This window comes from Kogia breviceps, chromosome 7 (genome assembly GCF_026419965.1).
Source record: "Kogia breviceps isolate mKogBre1 chromosome 7, mKogBre1 haplotype 1, whole genome shotgun sequence".
Taxonomy (NCBI): Eukaryota; Metazoa; Chordata; class Mammalia; order Artiodactyla; family Physeteridae; genus Kogia; species Kogia breviceps.
The window spans coordinates 11,958,387-11,979,909 of NC_081316.1; the positions used below are offsets into that span (position 1 = coordinate 11,958,387).

General features: G+C 41.8%; 2 protein-coding genes across 4 annotated transcripts in view; one reads left to right on the forward strand and one right to left on the reverse strand.

Annotated features, from left to right (window-relative positions):
* The window catches only part of STX3 (syntaxin 3), a 96,513-nt gene that overhangs the window by 55,710 nt on the left and 19,280 nt on the right, over positions 1-21,523 (forward strand). The gene's annotated exons all lie outside the window — the stretch shown is intronic.
* CBLIF (cobalamin binding intrinsic factor) lies at positions 6,115-21,082 on the reverse strand. Its single transcript, XM_059070493.2, has 9 exons — positions 21,004-21,082; positions 20,131-20,307; positions 19,243-19,356; positions 18,687-18,827; positions 16,654-16,835; positions 12,394-12,571; positions 10,838-11,039; positions 8,347-8,465; positions 6,115-6,294 (listed from the first exon to the last, which is right to left on the reverse strand). The coding sequence occupies exons 1-9, from the start codon at positions 21,080-21,082 to the stop codon at positions 6,233-6,235; spliced, it is 1,254 nt and encodes a 417-aa protein (XP_058926476.1). The 3' UTR covers positions 6,115-6,232.

Here is a 21,523-nt window from a genome sequence, read left to right on the forward strand (position 1 = left end):
TTAAAAAGTAGAGTATAGGTACAAGGCATTGTTTCTGGACTATCCAGCTAAATTAGAGTCAGTCCCAATTTGGGGAGTTAATCGAGTTTTACAAGAGAGCTATTTCCAGCATTTCTCAGGGAGTAAGTTAACAGGCATGAAGAATGGATCTAGTCCTAATTGTTTGGCCAAGAAGAAGGAACAATGCCAGCTACTGTTCATGCTTTTGTCTTGGCGTTTATGGACTAGATCCATGGTATTCTATGAATCTTTTCACCATAATAAATGATTCCCTATTGTGGCTTAGTCAAGTTATTTACAAGTCTGTTATTATAGACCACACTAATAAACATCCTTATACATACCATTTTGGTACTGTTTTGGTATTTCTTTTGAGCAAATTCCAAAGAAAAATCACTGGATCAAAGGGATGTTCACTTAAAATCATTTTACCTCATAAAATTGCGTGAAACTGGCCTTTACCAACAATGTTTCAGCGTGACTGTTTATACACACCCTTTCTGAGGAAGGATATGAAAGTTCTTTTAGAGCTTTGCCAATATGAAAGGTGAAAACCCGCATCCAATGTTATGTTTATAACAGGGTTTTAAAGCAGAATTGCTTCTGACTTAGTTTTGCCTGAGGCCCAAGGTATGTGGTAATCCGCATATTCCAAAGTGAGGGGCTGGGCCTCCTAGGCTGGAATTATAAAGGAGCTGGTTGGAAGTGGCCTTGCTTTTCTTAGCTACCCACTCTCCTACAGCCTGTAAAAAGCACTGGAAAAATCAAGAAAGGAAGTGGAAACTGGCAATGACAACAAAGATTTCTTTGGACAGAGTTGATATAGTGTGAGTTTCACTTCCCCTCGCCAATGGTTAGGGGTGAGGTGATCCATCAAGCTTAGTGAGAGACACTTCACGATCACACAGAGAGGGGGCTTCCCTGGCGGCGCAGTGGTTGAGAGCCCGCCTGCCGATGCAGGGGACACGGGTTCGTGCCCCGGTCCGGGAAGATCCCACGTGCCGCGGAGCGGCCGTGGCCGCTGAGCCTGCGCGTCCGGAGCCTGTGCTCCGCAACGGGAGAGGCCACAACAGAGAGAGGCCCGTGTAGCACAAAAAAAAGAAAAAAAAAAAAAAAAAAAGATCACGCAGGGAGCTTGATATGAGGCCTCTGCAGTTTGAAGGGGGTTGGTGTTGACACAGGCTTGGGAGAATCTGTTTGGAGGCTGATCAAAGCAGCCTGTGACCTCAGAGTAGAGAGAAGTAGCCACGTTAGTACTGATGGCAGGTGAAAGGTGTGAATATCCTGTTGACCAGATGCACAGCCCAGTGCAGTGTGTGGGTTTACGGTTTTCTTATATCCTGTCCCACGGGACCCCATGGAGAGACAAGGAGAAAGAAGGTGGAAGAGGTGTAAGGATGGATGTCCAGGGCCTGTGAGAAGAATGATTTGCAAACAGCCAACCGTTTAGCAGAGATGAATTTGCCTGCATCAAGGGAACTGAGATGTCCTTGTGCGTGTGTGTGTGTGTGTGTGTGTGTGTGTGTGTGTGTGTGTGTCCTCTGAAGACTCCATAAAGCACCATAAGAGAAAGAGTATACTTTAAACTATGCCCGGACCTGAGTCAGTACTGTTGGGTGCTATAACAAAGTACCCCATACTGGGTGACTTAAACAATAGAATTTTATTGCCTCACAGTTCTGGAGGCTTGAGGTGTGAAATCAAGGTGTCAGCAGGGTTGGTTTCTTCTGAGGGCTGTGGGGAAGGATCTCTGCTTGGCTGGTAGATGGCCGCCTTCTCCCTGTGTCTCGTCATATCATTTTCCCTCTATGTTTGTCTGTCATGTGTCCAAATTCCCCCTTTTTATAAGAACGCTAGTCTTATTGGTTTAGGGCCCACCTTAATTACCTCGCTATAACTTGATTTCCTCAGTAAAGATCCTTTCTCCAAATAAGGCCACATTTTGAGGTGCTGGGGGTTAGGACTCACGTTTTTTTCAGGGGAGAGGAGGATACAAGTCAACTCATAACAGGTGCCATGATGGTAAGCCATCCCAAAGGGGTCAGAGGTGAGAGGTCAGGGGCAGAAAAGATCTTAAGTGATTGGTAAATGTGCAGAAGTGAGGAAATAGAGACCTCTTCCCTTGCCTCCATTTTTGTTTTCACCACTTTCTACCTGGAGTTGGGCTGAGCTCCACGGCATGTGGGATCTTTGCGGACCGGGCCATGAACCCGTGTCCCCTGCATCGGCAGGCGGACACTCAACCACTGCGCCACCAGGGAAGCCCTCTATTTAAATTTTTAAAGAAGGCTCCATACTGTTTTTCATAGTGGCTGCATCAATTTACGATCCTACCAGCAGTACACGAGGGTTCTAATTTCTCCACATCCTGGCCAACACTTGTTACTTGTTGTCTTTTTGATGATAGCCATTCTGACAGGTGTGAGGTTGTATCTTATTGTGGTTTTGATTTGTTGATTAACAATATTGAGCATTTTTTTCATGTACCTGTTGGTTTCTGTATGTTTTCTTTGAAAAAAGAAGACTATTCAGGTCCTCTGCCCATTTTAAAATCACGGGTTTTTTTTGTTTTTCTGTTTTTTTTTTTAAGATGTTGGGGGTAGGAGTTTATTAATTAATTTATTTATTTTTGGCTGTGTTGGGTCTTCGTTTCTGTGCTTGGGCTTCCTCTAGTTGTGGCAAGCGGGGGCCACTCTTCATCGCGGTGCGCGGGCCTCTCACTATCACGGTCTCTCTTGTTGTGGAGTACAGGCTCCAGATGCACAGGCTCAGTAGTTGTGGCTCATGGGCCTAGTTGCTCCGTGGCATGTGGGATCCTCCCAGACCAGGGCTCGAGCCCATGTCCCCTGCATTAGCAGGCAGATTCTCAACCACTGCGCCACCAAGGAAGCCCCAGGTTTTTTTTTTTTTTCATGTTGAGTTGTATGAGTTCTTTGTGTATTTTGGATATTAATCTCTTATCAGATACGTCATTTACAAATATCTTCTTACACTTAGTAGGCTGCCTTTTCACTTGATTGATAGTTTCCCTTGCTGTACAAAAGCTTTCTAGTTTGATGTAGTCCCATTTTTAAAATTTTTGCTTTTGTTTCTCTTGCCTAAGGAGACATATCCAAAAAACTACTGCTAAGGCTGATGTCAGAGCTTACTGCCTCTGTTTCCTTCTAGGAGTTTTATGGTTTCAGGTCTTACATTTAAAACTTTAATCCATTTTGAGTTTATTTTTGTATATGGTGTGAGGAAGTAGTCTTGTTTGATTCTTTTGCACATAGCTGTTCAGTTTTCCCAAAACCATTTATTAAAGGGGCTGTCTTTTCCCCATCATATATTCTTGTCTCCTTCATTGTAGCTTAATTGACCATATAAGTGTGGTTTATTTCTGGATCCACTATTCTGTTCCTTTGATGTATTTTTTGTGCCAGTACCATACTGTTTAGATTACTGTAGCTTTGAAGTGTAGTTTGAAATCAGGGCACGTGATACCTCCAACTTTGTTCTTCTTTCTCAAATTGCTTTGGATATTCAGAGTCTTTTGTGTTTCCATACAAATTTTAGAATTTGTTCTAGTTCTGTGATCAGTGTCTTATAGTTTTCTGAGTACAAGTATTTTCCCTCTGTCTAGATTTATTCTTATTTTATCCTTTTTGATGCAATTATAAGTGGGATTGTTTTCTTAATTGTTCTGATAGTTTGTTGTGAGTATATAGAAACATGACATTTCTTTATATTAATTTGTATCCTGCAACTTTATTGAATTCATTTATTAGCTCTAGTTATTTGGTAATGTCTCAAATTTTCTATAAGTAGTATCATGTCATCTGCAGTGATAGTTTTATTTATTCCTTTCCAATTTGGATTCCTTTTATTTCTTTTTTCTTTGTCTGACTGCTGTGGCTAGGACTTCCAATACTATGTTGAATAAAAGTGGCGAGAAAGGCATCCTTGTCTTGTTCCTGATCTTGGAGGAAATGCTTTCAGCTTTTCATGCTTAAGTAAGATGTTGGCTGTAGGCTTGCCTTTATCATGTAGAGGTATGTTCCCTCTCTATCCACTTTGTTAATTCCATACTATTTTTAAATAGGGGAAAAGTATTTGGTAGCAATCTTCCTTCCTCTTTCTCCTTCATCTTCACAAAAGTGGTTATGCATAACTGACAACTCCCTAAAGGAGGCTTAGCCTTTACCAGCCATGACCACTAGAGGTCACAAAAGCACTTATTGTAGTTACTGAAACAACGGAGTGCAGTCTGGGGCATTACAGATTACGCAAAAATGAACCCACACAGACTACACTTAATTAAGGTGCTTCCTCAAAGGGGAATTGCAACTTCTCATAGCAGACCCATTGTCAACCTCACTCCCCTGTCCCCCACCCCTGCCAATACAGATGAACACAGTTAATTACTAGGTAGGTAGTGAAAATGAGGTTTTCATACGTGAAACCAGCCTGAGATTCCCCCTAGTCTTTCATGCCCCTCTTTTTCCTTCAATTTCTATCAGTAGAGCAAACGCTGGGTGCGGAGTACACACACACACACCTTCCTTTGGTTGCCCAATTTTTTGTTAAAGGAGGAAAACTCATCTTTGTTTAAAATAATTTCCCCCCATTTCATTGCTCAATTATTATGTGTTGAATGGAGAAAACTTAGAAACCAGAGAAACAAATAAACAAAAAAACATCAATCACTAATCATTCTACCATGCAGAGATAACCACTGTCACACCCTGGGATGGATGATATTGTGATGTTGTGTAGTCTGATTTCTTCACTTGGCTCTGCATGAATGTCTTTTTATGTCATCAAGTATTTATCTTCAGCATGAATGTTGGTGACTTATAAGAATCCCATCATACAGACCCACCAGGGTTTACCTATGCATTGCTCTGTTTTTGGACATACACATTGTTTCCATGTTTTCCATATTACAAACATTATGATATGTTATGAGAGAGCACTTATTCACCACCCCCTGAGGGTTTCTACCATTGTAACAGTCCTGGTCTTTTTTGGGGATACAGTGACTTACCTAATAGCTGTGATGGGTGTGAGGATCTGGGCCTGTGAGAGGTTCATGCCTCTCTCTCCTGGGAGCCAGATTGTTACCAGAGAGCAGGTTCTTGCTCTGAGATGCCAGGAAGAGAGGCATGTGATGGGGCCGTGAAGTCTGTCCACTTCTGGGCTTCAGTTTTAGGAACTGTATTGAGGCTGCATATCTAAGTTTTTTTCTCTAATCATCCCAGCTGACATTTAGATTCTAATATATATATATATATCTGTGTCTCTTATGATTTCCCCCTTTCTATAAATTTCAGAATTAGGACTTTTGGGGATCAAAGTGTATATCTTATGTCTTTTGATACAAATGTTCATATTCTTCTCCAGAAAGTTTGTTCCAGTGACTCCAACAAGCAGAATTTACCAGTTCATTGTCTTAAATTTCTCTCCCAAAGATCTGTAACTTCAGTATTTATATACATATGTAGGACAGGGTGAGATTATAGATCTATATTTTATATCTAAAATATTATATGTATTATTTATGGGACACAGTTATACATCTACATTTAATATATAAAACATTATATGTTAAATTTATATTAATATTAAATATACATGTTCATATTAATATATTAAATTCATATATAAATTATATAAAATATATTTGAAATGTGATTTATGCGGAGCGAATATTGGAAATGGAAGGGGAGAGTTGTGATATATCAATAACACGATTTATCTAGTTCTGAACCATCCGGGGGCTTCATATGAAATAATTTTGGTCACTTTATGTACGGATGAATGTGTGTGTACATATATATGTTTACACTAGGTGACTTGAAAAGGAGTACTTGGTATAAGAAATAAAAATAGAAGTTTTGAAGATACATCATTTCCTTTATAGAATAAAAGAGTGTGTTGGTTAATCAATCAAAGAGATCAGAGTGACCTTCCAAAATATCAGCCAGACGCCCCCTTTTCCCCCTCACCCTAGGTTTAAATGATGACTGGCTGTCATGGTCTTGAGAAGCCAGACTTTTTCTTTCATGGGTCACAGATGTTGAAACTCCAGTGAAGTTTGCATCATTTATTTTACATTGTGGTTTCCATGTTTTAACCAGGAATATGGTAGCATTGTAAATGCCTACTTTTTTTGCACAGATTTGCAATGAGGTGAAAAATAATTCCAGCCGTCCTCTGGGGATGTTTGATAGAAGCTCAGTCCTTCTCCTCCTTAGTACTTTGTGAAGTTGGCTGTGATGTGCTCGTGGTTGAAGGGTATGTAGTCAGCAACTCCTGGAAACAAGCAGAGAACAACACGAGGTGCCCACGGTGCCCATAACCACGCCACCCTCCCACAGGACCAGCCCATTAATTTGGTTAGAGAGACAAAATCGCCATCGAGTTGATTAGTATGCAGGGAGCATGGCACTGAGATTCAGGGGTCCTTGTTTCCAGGCTCTCAGTTGCCATGTGGAGCACATCTTTGGCCAAGCCCCTTGGAATGTGCCAGCCTCCTTCTCTCATATACACTATTGTACTACTAGTATTTATGCTGAAGAATTATTTTCAGGATTAGAAATAATGACTGCCAAATGCCTCATATGGTATCTGACACATAATAAGTGTGCAAGAAAGTAGTTACTATTAAAATGGCTTATGTAAGCCAAATTTAGGGCATTCAAGGGGGGAACTCATGTTCATTTTGGAAGATTTTGTAAGAAGTGAGGAAGGGCAGTAGGTTGAGAATTCTTGTCTTGCTGGGCAGGAAACACAGATGATGAAATAATTGATGATTAACTCTGAAGTAGCCAGGCATCAGAAAGCATGACACTTCCAGGCCCAAATCTTCTTGGATCTCAGAGGACTTTTTTTTCCTCAGAGAAGAAAAGTAACTGGCAGACATGAGAATTAACCTGATTTAAGTTCCCAGGGCAATTCTTGAGATGAAGGTGGTAAGAGAATTAATAATGATAGTGATTAGCATTTTTGAACAAATACCACGCAAAAGGCACTGAATTTACTCATTTCAAATACATTATTTCTAATCCTCACAATAACCTAAGAAATGGTTATTGCTCTTTCCATATTATAGCTGTGGGCACTGTGCCTCAGAGAAGATTCATTATTTGCCTAGTGTAGCTAGAAAATAAGAGAAGGGGATTCAGGAATTCCCTGGTAGTGCAGTGGTTAGGACTCAGTGCTTTTACTGCTGGGCCCAGGTTTGATCCCTGGTCAGGGAACTAAGATCCTGCAAGCTGTATCGTATGGCAAAAAGAGAGAGAGAGAGAGAGAGAGAGAGAGAGAGAGAGAGAAAGGGATTCTAACCAAGGCTTATGTGACTCTAAGATCTTTCTTAAATGCGGTGCTGCAATTCCACAAATTCTGACTGGCCAGATTTTTTTGTCAAATCCATGGTAGGCTCTAGGAAAAATGTCTTTCTCATTGTAATCTTGGATAATGAAGCATCTTGACAAAGAACGGTGACAATGAACATCAGGTTAACTAGGTAACATCATCCTTCGACAAAACCATAGACCAGTACTCTTTAAGTTGCAGGATATTTTAGTATTTGCGCAAACATTTTAAAGATTGTTAAGGTTTTGCTGAAGTCTGAGTTTTATTCTTCCCACTTTCCCCACACAAACATTCTTCTTTCTGGTGATTTTTAACAACACTACAACAAAAGAAGGCGAAGAATGGATTTTGAGTGAAGCTGTGGTCTTGATTATCTGCTGTATCACATACTACATGTATGCCTTGGGCAAGTCCTTTTTTTGTTTGTGAGACTTAGTTTTTTTTGTTGTAAGAATAGTCACTAATGCCTACAGAGTTGATGTGAGTATGAAATAAGATAACGTTACTACATTAATAGATGTTCTCTTATCCCTCTCATTTATTTCCCACTGGCTATGAATTCACTGTTCTTTTGCTTTACACATACGTGTTTAATTTTTTAACCTCAAATTGGCCATCTTCTTAGATCACACACTTAAGAAAAACACATCTTTCTCACATCTGTTTTTTCCTTCTTTAGCTCTTACTACTTTAGGTCAATCCACTTTTCTTGTTCACTGGATATTTTCCCACTGGCTTGGAGTGGAGTTAGGATTCTTGATTTTTTCAAAAGCTATTTTAGAGAGCTACCCATCTGTTCTATCTATCTATCAACACTGTATATATATTCATAATATATCTGCGTATGTACATATGTATGTAACAGCTATATGTACAATTATTGTATATACATGCAGGCTCACAATTATTTATCGATTAAATAAATATGAAAATGAAAGAATTAGCCTTCAAATGATGAAGAAAACGCCCACATTCCTTTTCTTCTCTCACCTTCATTTAAAGGTGTTTTGCCGCTCAGGAACTGCCAATATGTCATGTCATTAACATTTTCAGCGATATTGTTAATAGAAGAGACCATAGGTCCCCAGGATGTCATTGTGGTTTCAAATCTGTAAGAATAGAGTCATATACGATTAATACCTCACTTTAAGTCAGGCAATAAGAAGTTAAGATGAAGGGACAGAGACCTTCTAAATGCTTTAAAGATCAGAAAAAATCATGTTTCAGAGAGAAAATGCAAATGACTAATGAACATAAAATTACTTCACTTGGAATTAAATAAAAATAAAACGGGGCTTCCCTGGTGGTGCAGTGGTTGGGAGTCCGCCTGCTGATGCAGGGGACGCGGGTTCGTGCCCCGGTCCGGGAAGATCCCACATGCCGCGGAGCGGCTGGGCCTGTGAGCCATGGCCGCTGAGCCTGCGCATCCGGAGCCTGTGCTCCACAACGGGAGAGGCCACAACAGTGAGAGGCCCGCGTACCGCAAAAAAAAAAAAAAAAAAAAAAAAAAGAAAATGAACAGATTTTTAAACACCCTATCAATAAGCAGATTTTTAAAATGTAAGTGTCCAACAATGGGCAAAAAAATTAGGTGAGTGATGGAATGAATATCCAAGATTGACTCTTTTGCAGTTATGAAAATCATATTTTTCAATATTTTTCAGTGAAATGGGAAAATGCTTATGCAATAATATTAGTGAAAATGTGGGATACACATTGTATCAGAAATATCTATCTCGTATATTATGGATCAGAGCTACTTGTAATATGCATGGAGAAAATACCTATAAAATTATAAAAAATATCAACAGTGATTATATTCTGGATAGACTATAGATGCTTTGTTTTCTTCTTTATGCTTTCCCCCCTCGAAATTTCTTCTATGTGTATTTATTACATTTATAGTTAGGAAAAGTTAAATCAGGCAAAACTGAAGCTAAGCTTAGAGAAGAAGTAAAGTATATTCAGAAGGTTGTTGGAAAATTAAGTATTCTCGAAATGCGATCTTTATCTTGACCTGTTCTACAGAAGTTAGGGAAGTTATGGAGCTGGTCTGTGGGCAGCAGACACGTGTACTTATCCTAATCCCGGAGAATAGATCCCATGTCACCTGTCTATTCCTTGGCCTTTGTCAATCTGTCTCCTGGACATCTCTCTGCAGAATTTGGATTGGGCCATTTTTCCTTTGAAAGTATCTCCTCTTTTCCTTTCCATGACCTGGCATCTTCCCCTCCTCCTCCTATAGCTTACGCTTCTTCATATTTCTCTACTGTTCCCTCTTTCTGCAAACTATAAACATTCCCCAAAGTTTAATGTTCTCCTTTGTGATTTATTTCTATATTTTTCCCTTTCCCAACTGGGTAGTAGAAAGAACATAAGAGTCAGTCAAATCTGGGTTCAGATCTCAATTCCACTAGTTGCATGTTAGTTGATCTTCAGAATATTACTTAACCATTTGGGGCCTAAGTGGTTCTATCTGTAAAATGGGAATAATTATATCTGTCTCGTGGTTTATTGGAAGCATTGTATCTGCCACCTACTACACTGACCCTAACTTCAGTCGTCAACTCTATCAGATGACTACCCAATCTCTTGCTTGTCCTGACCTCTTTTTCTAGGGCTTCCTGTATACCTCCAAAAGCTTCCTCATGTTTCTGTTTTGAATGCCAACAATTAATCATCTAAAGGAGTTGGGTTTTTCTCTGACGGACATTCTTCCTTCCTGACACTCCTACCAATAGTTTTGAAGCTTCTTGCTCTTGACCCCCACATCCAGTCACTCATGAGCCCTGGGGCATCTTCCTTGGTATGAGTACGTTTCTCCTAGATGAAGTCCTCATCAGTTTACAGCTTCATTTCTGTAGTCATGCCCTAGCTTTCCTCCTTGTCACTCATTCCCCAAAACAATTAACATTTTACAACATGACTTTTCTTACTCAAAAACTTTCAATGCTTCGTGCAACATGAAGTCCGAATTCCTTAGCCTGGTATTTCAGGCTTTCTACAATAGCACCCAATCTATCCTTCCAGACATCATTCATTTAATTCAGTCCTGTATTCTCTTGTCTAGTCAAGCTGGTCTACTCATTGACCCTAAATTCCTTGCTCAGTCCTGTCTCGAATGCTTTGTCCTCACCGTCCCCCTCTGCCTAGAATACCATCCTTCCCTATCTTCCTGTACGGTACCTATTCTTTGAATGTGGTCCAAAGCCACCAGCCTTCCTTGACTCTTCTCATCCACACTGTGCTCTCTCTCCTTTGAATTCCTGTTTTAAAAACTCCATCTTATATTGACTTGAATGATTTAATTTTTATGAGAGCCTTGCCTAGTTACTAGATTGCAGGCTCCTCAAAGGGCTATTAAGTAAAGATCTGTTACATTATCAGAAGGGAAAAAAGAAAGAAAATGAAGGAAGGAGAGAGAGAATGGGAATTCGGGTTGGGCTTGGGAGGAATGGTGACTGTCACTTGTAACACTCACTTGAATGTGGGGTTTTTGCGCTGTGCTTCCTCTAGGACAACAAGTAGCACTGATCCTCTTTTTACACTAACATTGATGGTCTCATTGAAGCGAAGCTCCACAGTCCTCAGCTGGTTATTTATGGTGTATTTGACAGTGATATTGGATGCTGAGGTAGGAACAGGGCTAGGATGGTTGCATAGAGTTGGTTGCACCTCATGATCTGGGAAGAGCAAAGAGGCCAAATTTGTTAAAGATTATGGGGTTTGTAGTATAGTTACAAAATCTCTGTCATTGGCAGCTTCTCCCAGAACACATTTCAAGAGACGACAGTGGTTTTGTGTCCTTTGTGGATTGTTCTGAAGAAGTGGTGTGACCTGTGAAGCTCTCATTTCCATCCTAGAGAACTGGTCGTAGCTGAAGAACTGACAGCTAGCTTAATAATGAACGTTTATTTTGTTAAAAGGGTTTGTAAACTGAAGGGAGGATTGTGAGCCCTAACTCATGTATTTTACATGGTGTTCACTGTTCACTTGGGGTTTTTTGTTAACCCGAAGAATCTGGAAGCAAAGGTAGAAAGTTTCAGACCATATAACAAAATACCTGGGCACCTAGTGTAGAATCCTAGGAAGGACTCATGGCCACCTTGTTCAAGTTGGGAAATCTTTGGGAAGCAGCCTAAGGAGTTAGTGAATGTGGCTTTGTTTGGAATGATCGTGATCAGATTGCTTAACTGTGGTCTCTATAGATTCTGTACTGAGATAGACAAGGAGCTTACTAATCTCTGCTTATCTCAGGAAGTCCATGCAACATAAGACGAATCATACTTTATGTTAGTATTTGATTAGAAAGAAGAGGTGGAGGAATCTATACCAAAGACTCTGGGGTGATAAATTTTTTGGCAGGACTCCACTTTCTGCCATGTTTGAATTTTAAGTATCTCTGTATTATATTTGTAAATGGATAAAATAAAGATATTTCAAATAAAAAAGGTAATGGGCCAGATTTCCACCCCATCCCTTTGATGTGCTGTGAGCACATTTTTATATCTCCAAGTCTTGGCTGAAATGTCAACTCTGTTCTTCTCCTAAGGTTCCCAAACTCAATGACTGGTCAGACTTTCTTTGCTTTTGCACTGTATATGGCTTCTATTTCTGTTTAATACTTATTTCATTCTTCCAAATGTTGTAGTTTTTGTCTACCGTCTCCTGACTTTGTAAAGAGCAGATACGATAAGATATTGCCTAATGTTTGGTGCATTTGTCAAATGAATGAATGAAGTCATATGTTATTTGACTGTTAGGACCAGGGATCTTCTCTCTCCACAAGCATCCAACAGAATAATTTACCTATAATAGGTGTTCAGTAAACGTGTGTTGAATGAAGTGGACGTGGGAGCAGAATTCTGAGGGCAGGACAGCATGGCTGTGTGCTAACACACAACTCTTGGGAACTGGCCTTGTCTACGTGGCAGTCATGGATATAACAGGACCTTATGCCACTTAAAATTGGTCCACGTATCATTCCTGGCATAAGTTACCACTTTATAGGGAGAGACAGGTGTTAAGAGTTCTTACCAGGGCTGCAAGACACATGGGGCACATCTAGGTATGTCTTGCCTTTCAGGGAAGGGAGGATTTGGGCAATGGACATGGGGTTGTGGAATTTCCCCTCCTTAATCTCATCCAGTACAGAATCCATGGTCTGCTGGCAGTTCCACTCCTTGGTAGGTCGTTCAGGTGTCACGGAGAGAGCCTGGGGCCGGGGTGGGGGTGGGAGGGTGGGTAGAGAGAGAGAGAGACAGATTAGGTATAGCTGAGAGTTGGCCTTTATTAGCCTTATAAGGGACAGACTTGATCACTAATCTTTGTGATCAACCAGAGTCCAAAACCGAAGCTGCACGAGGTTCAGGACAACATCTGTCTTATTCACGGCTGTGTCTCCACTGCTTCGTTCAGTGTCTGTCACATAGCAGTCACACAATGAATATCTGAGCTACACTCAGATTCAGGGAGTGCTATTAGGGCTGCTGTATTTACTAACAGTTCTTGTATGTAGAAGGAGGATGAGAGCTGGCAAAGCGAACTCCTGGGGAAGCTTTCTTGTAGGACAACCTGGCCATCTAACGGTAGTGGACTTCTTTTGGTTTTTGTTGTTCTACACACCCTTTGGTGGACTCTTCCCACATTCTTTGATCATGTCAGTACTGTCAGCTGGAGGCTCCATGATCCTGGCCACAAGGGTGGACTCAAGGGCTGGGCTAATCATGGATGGAGTGCTGTCCTCTTGGTGACAGTGATTGATGGACACATGCACTAATCAGAGTCCTTCCATGATACACAGACATTGGGAGAGAGAAACATTTCTTCCCCCTTGCTGGGCTTAGTAATCACTGAAGTTCTAGTGACCATCTTTCTCAGCCACTCTGAAGAAGCCATATAGCAGGAGAGAATGAGGAAAACCAGGGCTGAGAGATGATGAAAGAGTGATCCCTGATATGATTTGAGCCCTTTATTCTGATTAATCCTGAAATCACCTAATCAAGCCCTGGATCGCCCAGTTTATGTGAAATAATAAATCTCCATTTTTTTTTTTTCTTAAGCAAAAATTATTTGGGTTTCTGTTATTTGCAAGATGCGTCTTGATGGATACACCAAGCAAGTCACTCTACTTTGCTGAGTTTTCTGTCTCATGGGTAAAATAGAAATCATAGCTACTGCCTACCTTTGGGGCGGTCACTGGAGGTTCAGATGGGATGCTACGCAAAAGCATTTTGTAATGGTGTGTTGCGGAAGCTGTCCTTGGCACCTCCCTGCCTTTAGGGTTGTGCTGACTCATCCACCAGAGCATGTTAATAGGCTGGGGCTGCTGATGACCCATTCACTTGAAGCTTTGGATGGGAAATGGGTGAAGTGAGGGGAGCCAGAAATGGCTGTGAGCTAGAGGCAGTTCTGTGAGCAACTAGGCAGTTTTGCCAGGCTCTGTTAACCTCCCGTAACCATGACAATGGCTCTTCCCAGAGGCCCCTTTACAGGGCAGTTTGGTTAAAGGGCATCAGTTAGGCTTTCCCAGCAATCGTATCTGTATCTTGTCCACTTGCCAGATTCATATCCCAAATCCCACTAAGTGAGATGTATCCCCTTGGGATAAAACATCACAACACCAACTCTTTAGAAAGGAGTAATGCATTAGCCAGTTAGAAGTCAATAATAACTTCGCATGAAGAAGTTTATGTCCCCAAGTTAGGTTCTTGACAGAGGAACCTTGAAAGCGTTGGAATATTTACGGAAGAAAGAGGAGGAAATGCCTCTGGGAAACAATGTGGGTGGCCTAGGTCACTTGAAGGGCACTGACAGCTGGCAGAGGGTGAGTGAAGGCTGCAAAGGAAGCTAAATATCACCTCTCTTCCACTGGGAGAGATCACAGACAATTATTAAATGCCACATTGTGCCTGTGACTTTTTTTTATACCTTTGCTATTATGGGGAAAATGAAATTCCAGGAAATTCAACATTTGCCTAAAATGGTGGCCTATCTGTGATACAAACCCAAGTTGTTACAGCCTTAGAAACCCTTTGTTTTTGACACCAGAACATTTTAGATTAGAAAAAGTTTATATAGTAGATATCTGGTGATTTCAGACTTCAGACTGCCTGGGTAAACTCTGGCATAAGGCGGGTAGGGAGAGGTTATGTATCCTAACTGACAAGTAATCCACGTGGCCTTTGATATCTGGATATGGAGGAGGTCCTGCCTTTTTCCAAGGAAAAACTTTAATTCCCAGGTACAGCTTTTCACGGTGTACTCTGCAGGTGTTAAAATCCCAGATAGAATTCACAAACCAAATTAGCAAAAGCAAACACTTCTCTGTCTGGCTCTAAGGTGAGCAAGGCATGAATAAAACTTGCTTTAGATTTCTTCAAGACTTCCTTTGTTCCCCCACAAAACTTTCTAGACCTGAGCCCTGGGAAAGCTTTTGTATGATTCAGCCATAAAAACTAACAGTGTTTTGCTCTCTGACAAAATTTTATTGACCACGACATGATGTAGAAACTGACTTTATTTTCATTAGTTGGTCCTATGGCACATTGGAGTGGGGACTTTGTATTTACTCTTATGTTTAACATGAACTAATTTCTAGTCTATTTATGCCCTTTGCTCATTTTTTAATCTGAATTTTTAAAAATATTTTAAAAATTGAGATGTAATTGACATATAACATTATATTTGTTTCAGGTGTAGTAACAAATGATTTGATATTTATATATATTGTCAACTGATCACAGTAAGTCTAGTTAACATTCATCACCACACATAGTTTCACATTTTTTATATTGTGATGAGAACTTTTAAGATTTACTCTCTTAGTAACTTTCAAATATATAATACAGTATTATTAACAATAGTCACCATGCTGTACATTACGTCACTAATTTTTAATGTCTAGAATATCAGACCAGTCTCCAACCCCCTGCACTAGTCCAGAGCTAAATTAGGTTTAGGGTGGGCATTGTAACTCCATGGTTCTGTTTCTTTATTTTTTATTGATGTATAGTTGATTTACAGTATTATTTTAGTTTCAGGCATATGGTATAGTGATTCAGTATTTTTGCAGATTATACTCCATTATAGATTATTAAAAGATAATGGCTCTAATTCCCTGTGATATACAGTGTATCCTTGCTGCTTATCTATCTTATACATAGTAGTTTGTACCTGTTAGTCCCATACCCCTAGTTTGTCCCTCCCCCCTTCCCTCTCCCCTTTGGTAACCACAAGTTGGTTTTCTATATCTATGAGTCTGTTTCTGTTTTGCATATACATTCATTTGTATTATTTTTTAGATTCCACATATAGGTGATGTCATGCAGCATTTATCTTTCTTTGCTTGCTTTAATTCACTAAGCGCAATATTATGATCCTCTGTTTCTTGGGATTTCCAAGTTGGGAAGGTCATGATGTAGTTTTTCTATTAATCCCATGGGGCATTTTGAGACTCTGGAGCATAAATTTCTTAGTTTGGACTACAGGATTTGGCCACAGATGACCCTTTAATTTTTGATTCTAGTTGGTTCTCTCTCCCCGTTATTATTGGTGTGTTTTCCGTGGGAAGATGTTGCCCTAATCAACAGAAGGGGAGGGGTGTGTGTGTGGGGGGGGGGGGATGTATTTGGAGCTATATCAAGCAGCATCTTATAGAATCCAAGCCTGAGACTCTATACTAGGGAAGCATAGGACTGAGCATAGACCTGATGACCAGACACATCTGATGCTGACATATATTAGGGATCTTTGTGAGGTTGAACTGAGACTGAGATAGTAAAAGACCTTGACAGAGATTAGATGTCCAGGCAGTTTTAGATTATTTTCATTAATCATTTTGAATACAATCCCACCTTTTTGTGGATCAAGGTAAAGATCTGATAAAAGAACACTTGATTGGCAGCATGGAATCAGAAGATTCAATATTTTTTGAGGACCTCCTTGAATATCCTTATTTTTTAATACACCAAACTTTCAATTGTCTATAATTATTATGAACAAACTGATCATTATTCATAATAAACCAATATATTTCTTGGATTTGTTTATTTTTCCATGGAAGGGAAAAGAGTTCATGCATATTTGATTTTATGCTTTACCTGTGAGGTAGGGATGAGTTACCACTTAACCTGCATTTCACCAGTAGAGAAACTGAGGCACAGGTGCCGTAAGGAATCTACCTCTAGTCACAGTAGCTGGTCCTCCCCGGAGATACTACCCAAAGCCTGGTCTCTTGGTCCTACAATCCAGGCTTAGGGACATGGACCCAGCGTAGGGCATCAATGATGCATTTACCTGCATGGCAAGGCCAGTGCTGTAGATGGTTCCGATGATGCCATCGTCTCGGATCCTCATGCTGATATTCTCCACAGTATCCTTTAGTACCTGACCGAACAGTTCTCCGTAACCTTCCTCTGAATCTATGGGGATCCTGTTGTACATACAGGTCAGAGCCAAGGTCACCACTGCTCCTGTATCTGACAACCACAGCACGGGATAAGACAACCACCACCGCCACAATGTGAACAACTAGCATTTCTGTGCTTATTGTGTTCAGGTTCATTATCTCCTTCACCCTTCAGGACAGTCTGTGAAATAGGACCTATAATTATCTCCGTTTAGGGGATGAGGAGATGGAGGCTCACACACCTGAGTGCAGATCGGTATGACTCCACAGCTCATGCTTTGAATGAAAGTCCGCTAGCAGCGCTTTCAATCCCACTTCTCCAGTCCCAATGTTTATCTTTCAAAATGTCAGCAGTTGGGGAAGGTCCAGCCATCACCACCTCTCACTGAAGTCCTCTCTGTCACCCCACACAACAAGTGTAGTCTCTTCTCTGGATTCCTTTAGCATCTGTTGTTTGGGCCTGTTTTGCAATCTCCACACTCTCTGCTGTTACTGTGCCCTGTGAGTTCTCAGAAGCGGGGAGGGCGGGGAGTTTCATCTCCCACAGTACCCAGCACAAGGGCTTTTTTTCACTATTTCATTCTTATTATGTGTGAACTGAATGGGCAAACTGGCATGACGAGACCAGAAGAAATCAAAGACTTGCCAGATGGCATGTTTTTCATCAGTCTTTCCCTCCCCACCCTAATCTCCACCCCAAATTTTGTCACCTCATTAAGGATGACAGTGTGGGCAAAGAAGCCCCAATTTCCTGAACTGGCAGAGAGGCCCCAGCAACGCATGAGGTCTCAGGTGGGAAACAGAGGTCAATCTGTGTTTGACCCATGGGGAGGGTACTTGAGTAAATATCTACCTGTGTGCTGGTCTGATTAAGCCTGAAAAGAGAGAGGTTGCTGATGCGGCATGGATGAGGGGTGAAAACCTGAGATAATACTGCTGCTTAGATAGTGGGAGAGGAGAAAAGATGACCACCAATGAGGGACATAACAGTGGCCCCCACAGAGGGCATCATACAGAGAAGGGATCGTTAAGTGCAGAAGAAGGACATGGTGTGGTAGAGGACAGAGCTTCCATTCACAAGCAGCCACGTGCTTGCAGGATGAAGGAATAAGATGGTTCCACTGCATCCTTGAAGGGGAGCATTGGGTTTAGTGTTCAGAGAGTAGCTGTTTAGTATAAAGAGAATATTTGGGGACTTCCCTGGTGGGGCAGTGGTTAAGAATCTGCCTGCCAACGCAGGGGACAAGGGTTCGAGCCCTGGTCCGGGAAGATCCCACATGCCACGGAGCAACGAAGCCTGTACTCCACAACTACTGAGCCTGCACTCTAGAGCCCACAAGCCACAGCTACTGAAGCCTGCATGCTGCAACTACCGAAGCCCATGCACCTAGAGCCCATGCTCCAACCCCGCTCGCCGCAACTAGAGAAAGCCCGCGAACAGCAACAAAGACCCAACACAGCCAAAAAAAAAAAAAAAAAAAAAAAGAGAGAGAATATTTGGATGTAGTAAGGAGAAGCATTGAGAAGAATAGAGTGTGAAAGTGTCAGCAGCGATTAAAGAGGAGGTTCAGGGTGGGACTGAGTCCAGACACTGATTTAATAATTTAATCACTCATCTGGGAACAACTCCTGATTTGGATGACATATTTATTGTTCTCAGTGGAGATTCTGATTTGTCTGTAACTGTCAGACATGTCAAGTATTGCCCTGGTTTCTGTTTTATTTTCTCCCTTTCATTTATACCTTAATTCACATGTCCAACAAATATTTGCCAAGTATCCTCTCATCTACAGACACTTTCATGGTCCTCAGCTCCTCTTCCATGGAAAGCTCCCCCCTCCCACTTTCCCTCCAGCTCTACCCTTCAGTGACCTTGATGTTCCCAGCTCAGGGCACTGCGTGAAAGCGGTGACCTACTCACCCACACTGAAGGGAGAGGAATTGTCCAGCAGGCTCTTGGCAAAGCGAACTGCTATGGGTAAGGTCGTCTCTGTGTTGTTCTGGCACAGCGCCAGGATCGCCAGACTGGGCCCATAGAAGGATGAAGTGTGGATATTGAGGCCTTGGAAAGGGATAGAGGGCCTTCATAAGACTAACATTCACCATAAAGAAGATATTTGTGAAAAAGGAAAAGCCAAACCTCTTAAAGAGACATTGCTAGAAAACCTGTCCAAAATGAAAGATGCCATATGGCAAGAGATAACTTCCATGTGTCTCAGAATAAGACTGTCATCTGGCATGAGAACAGAATAAAAAGGAAGCTGCTGTCTTCAATGATGGCATAGAACTGTTTCCCTGGGATAGTGGTCTTTTCTAGTTCATTGGATTGGAAGTGGAGATCTCACTTGCGGCATCATCAGAGGTACTTTTTGTCTCTTGCCTAAACTTCCACTCTCCTTTCCTTTTTCTTTATAGACTAAAAATTCTCAGGAAGGGCCATTTGCCTCACTTCCCCCTACCTTCTGATGAGTTCTTACTGGAAGGTGGCCAGTTCTCCATTTGTCTCTGTAGAATCGATACTCTGCTCCCAGGGTCTCGGCAGGAGGAGGTAAGGGCCATAATGGTGAGGGCAAGCTGACCAATGGTAAGGTCTGTAGAAGAGAGAATAATATAGTTAAACAAAGGCGTTCTCAGGGGAGAGAGCACCAGGGGGGCCAGGCTGAGCTCTCTGCTTCTTTCCAGATCATTTCAATTGTGTAAATAATGTGATTAGTTTTTTGATCTTTCTCAAGGAAAGAAGTATGGAAAAACATTGGAGAAGTATGGAAAAACATTAAGTAGGCCATTAATCTAGTGGCCTCTATGTGACTTGACAACCCCACCAGGAATTCCTGGTATCTGTTTAGAAAAGCAGCAAGAATACCCATCCAAATTCATATATTAAAAAATGTATAGTTACAGGATAATTTTAACTTTACTCAAGCTTATCTAATTTGAATCTCAAGGCAACTCCTGTGAGGTAGGCAGAACAGAGATTTTATTATTGTTGTTATTGTTTTTTATTGCTATTAGTGTTATTGTTATTAGAATTATTTGCATTTTGCAAATGAGACCATGTGGTTGATGGGGTTCTGTGACTAGTTCAAGGTCACAGAATTAGTAAGTGGCAGAGCCAGACCTGGAAATCCGCTCTTTTACATTTAATCTAGAGCTCTTTCTGCTTTACATTTAATCTAGAGCTCTTTCTGCTTTACCGCCCTCCTGTGTGAATGCCCTGACTTCACACGTGAGTCCTTCCAGGTACGCAGGGAAAGGTGTTTGGGTGAGTCAGGTACCATCACAGGTAGCACTGGGGTGGAGGGACGTGGAGGTGGGCCCTGGGGGTGGAGATTCAGGGAGCGGCCAGAGGGGCCCTGACTTCTCACCGGCTGTGTCACTGTCCACGAGCTTGCAAGTCAGGAGCTTCTGGGCCTCCAAATTGTAGGCTCCGGCCAGGTTCATGGCAATCAGGATGCTGGGGTCTGGGAAGGCAGAGTTGACCCCGGAGCTCTCCATGAGCACTTGGATGCCATTCACCAAGGGCTGCTCTGCTAAGGGGACAGCTGCAAGGGACAAAGCCGTTCACCAGACCCCTCATCCTCATTGCCTCTTCTCAGAAACATGTTTCCTGGGTCTCTTAGGAGAAGACAGGATTAGCCTTGGTATCCTCAGCGATGCTCCCTTTGTGGTGATTATTAAAGAGCAATGGGGGAAACATTGGGCTTTTTCTTTTGAGGCCAATTGGTCCCTACATCTTCCCAAATAACCCTTATCTTTAAGAAAGTGATTTTTCACTTAGTGACATCGAGCACTACGGCCCACAGACATTTCATGCTATTTCTAGAATGTTCCGAGAAGTCACTGATTTCCTTGCATCCATTTTCTTCCTCCCTCTTACATGAAAGCTATGAAAGATTTGGCATATGACCTATCCTCAGCAGGTACCCAACACTCACTAGTAGTGGCACCTGGTCAGAACAGCAACTGAGGGTCTTTCTCTGTATCATCAACCATCATTCCTGCAACGGTATTTCAATTTCTCTTAAGGTAAAATGCGTAGACTTGCCTCTCAAAGAACTTACGCTATTAAGTCAGGAAAGATGAACCACACACACTCACACCCTGACTCACACGTTTGGGAACTCCTAGAGTGATGGCTATTTTCAGGCACCGTCTCATGAGCAGACGTCAGGGTCTGAGGTTTCCGCCTATCCCCAGGGTAACTGTTTCCCTGACCTTGGAAAAAATGCTGTACTCACAGCATGAGCTTCGGGTCTGGGAGCCGGTCCCAGTCGCAGCCCAGAGAAGGGTCAGGAGTTGGAGGGCAACCCGGGACATCCCACTCTCTTCTGTCCACGTCTCCCGTTCACAAGTCCCAGTGTTTGCAAGTAGAGTATTTCTCTACTTTTTCTTATACGTGCTTCTCTTTGTAAAACAGTCTGCCCTCCTCCCCCATCCTCCAGCCACTCCTAACCACTTATGCTGACCACTCTCTCCCTGATAAAACTAATTTCCATTTGCTTATCTAAGTTTACCTACTCTAGAGCCTCCAAGGTGCCTGAAGGTCACATGTAGGTCGCACCGTCATAGGAGACGCTCAGGGCTTCATATGCGGTGAAGGCGGCGATGACCGAGTGTCGTCGTTTACTAAAATCCTGGCAGGCTGGCTAATGTGTGAGCATAGCAGAGACCTTCTCCTAAGCCTTTGCACACCCAGACCGCCTCTTGGCTGTTTATCGGCAACCACTTCATTGAGGTTTGGGGGATTCCTAAGGCACC

Bases quoted from the DNA above. Each gene is read 5' to 3' on its own strand.
- CBLIF (XM_059070493.2), bottom strand. From the start codon at position 21,082: ATGTCCCGGGTTGCCCTCCAACTCCTGACCCTTCTCTGGGCTGCGACT. The intron at 19,357-20,130 runs GTGAGAAGTCAG...TCTCTTCTACAG, and splicing joins CGTGGACAGTGACACAGCCG to ACCTTACCATTGGTCAGCTT. The intron at 18,828-19,242 runs GTAAGAACTCAT...TCCCTTTCCAAG, and splicing joins GGAGAACTGGCCACCTTCCA to GCCTCAATATCCACACTTCA.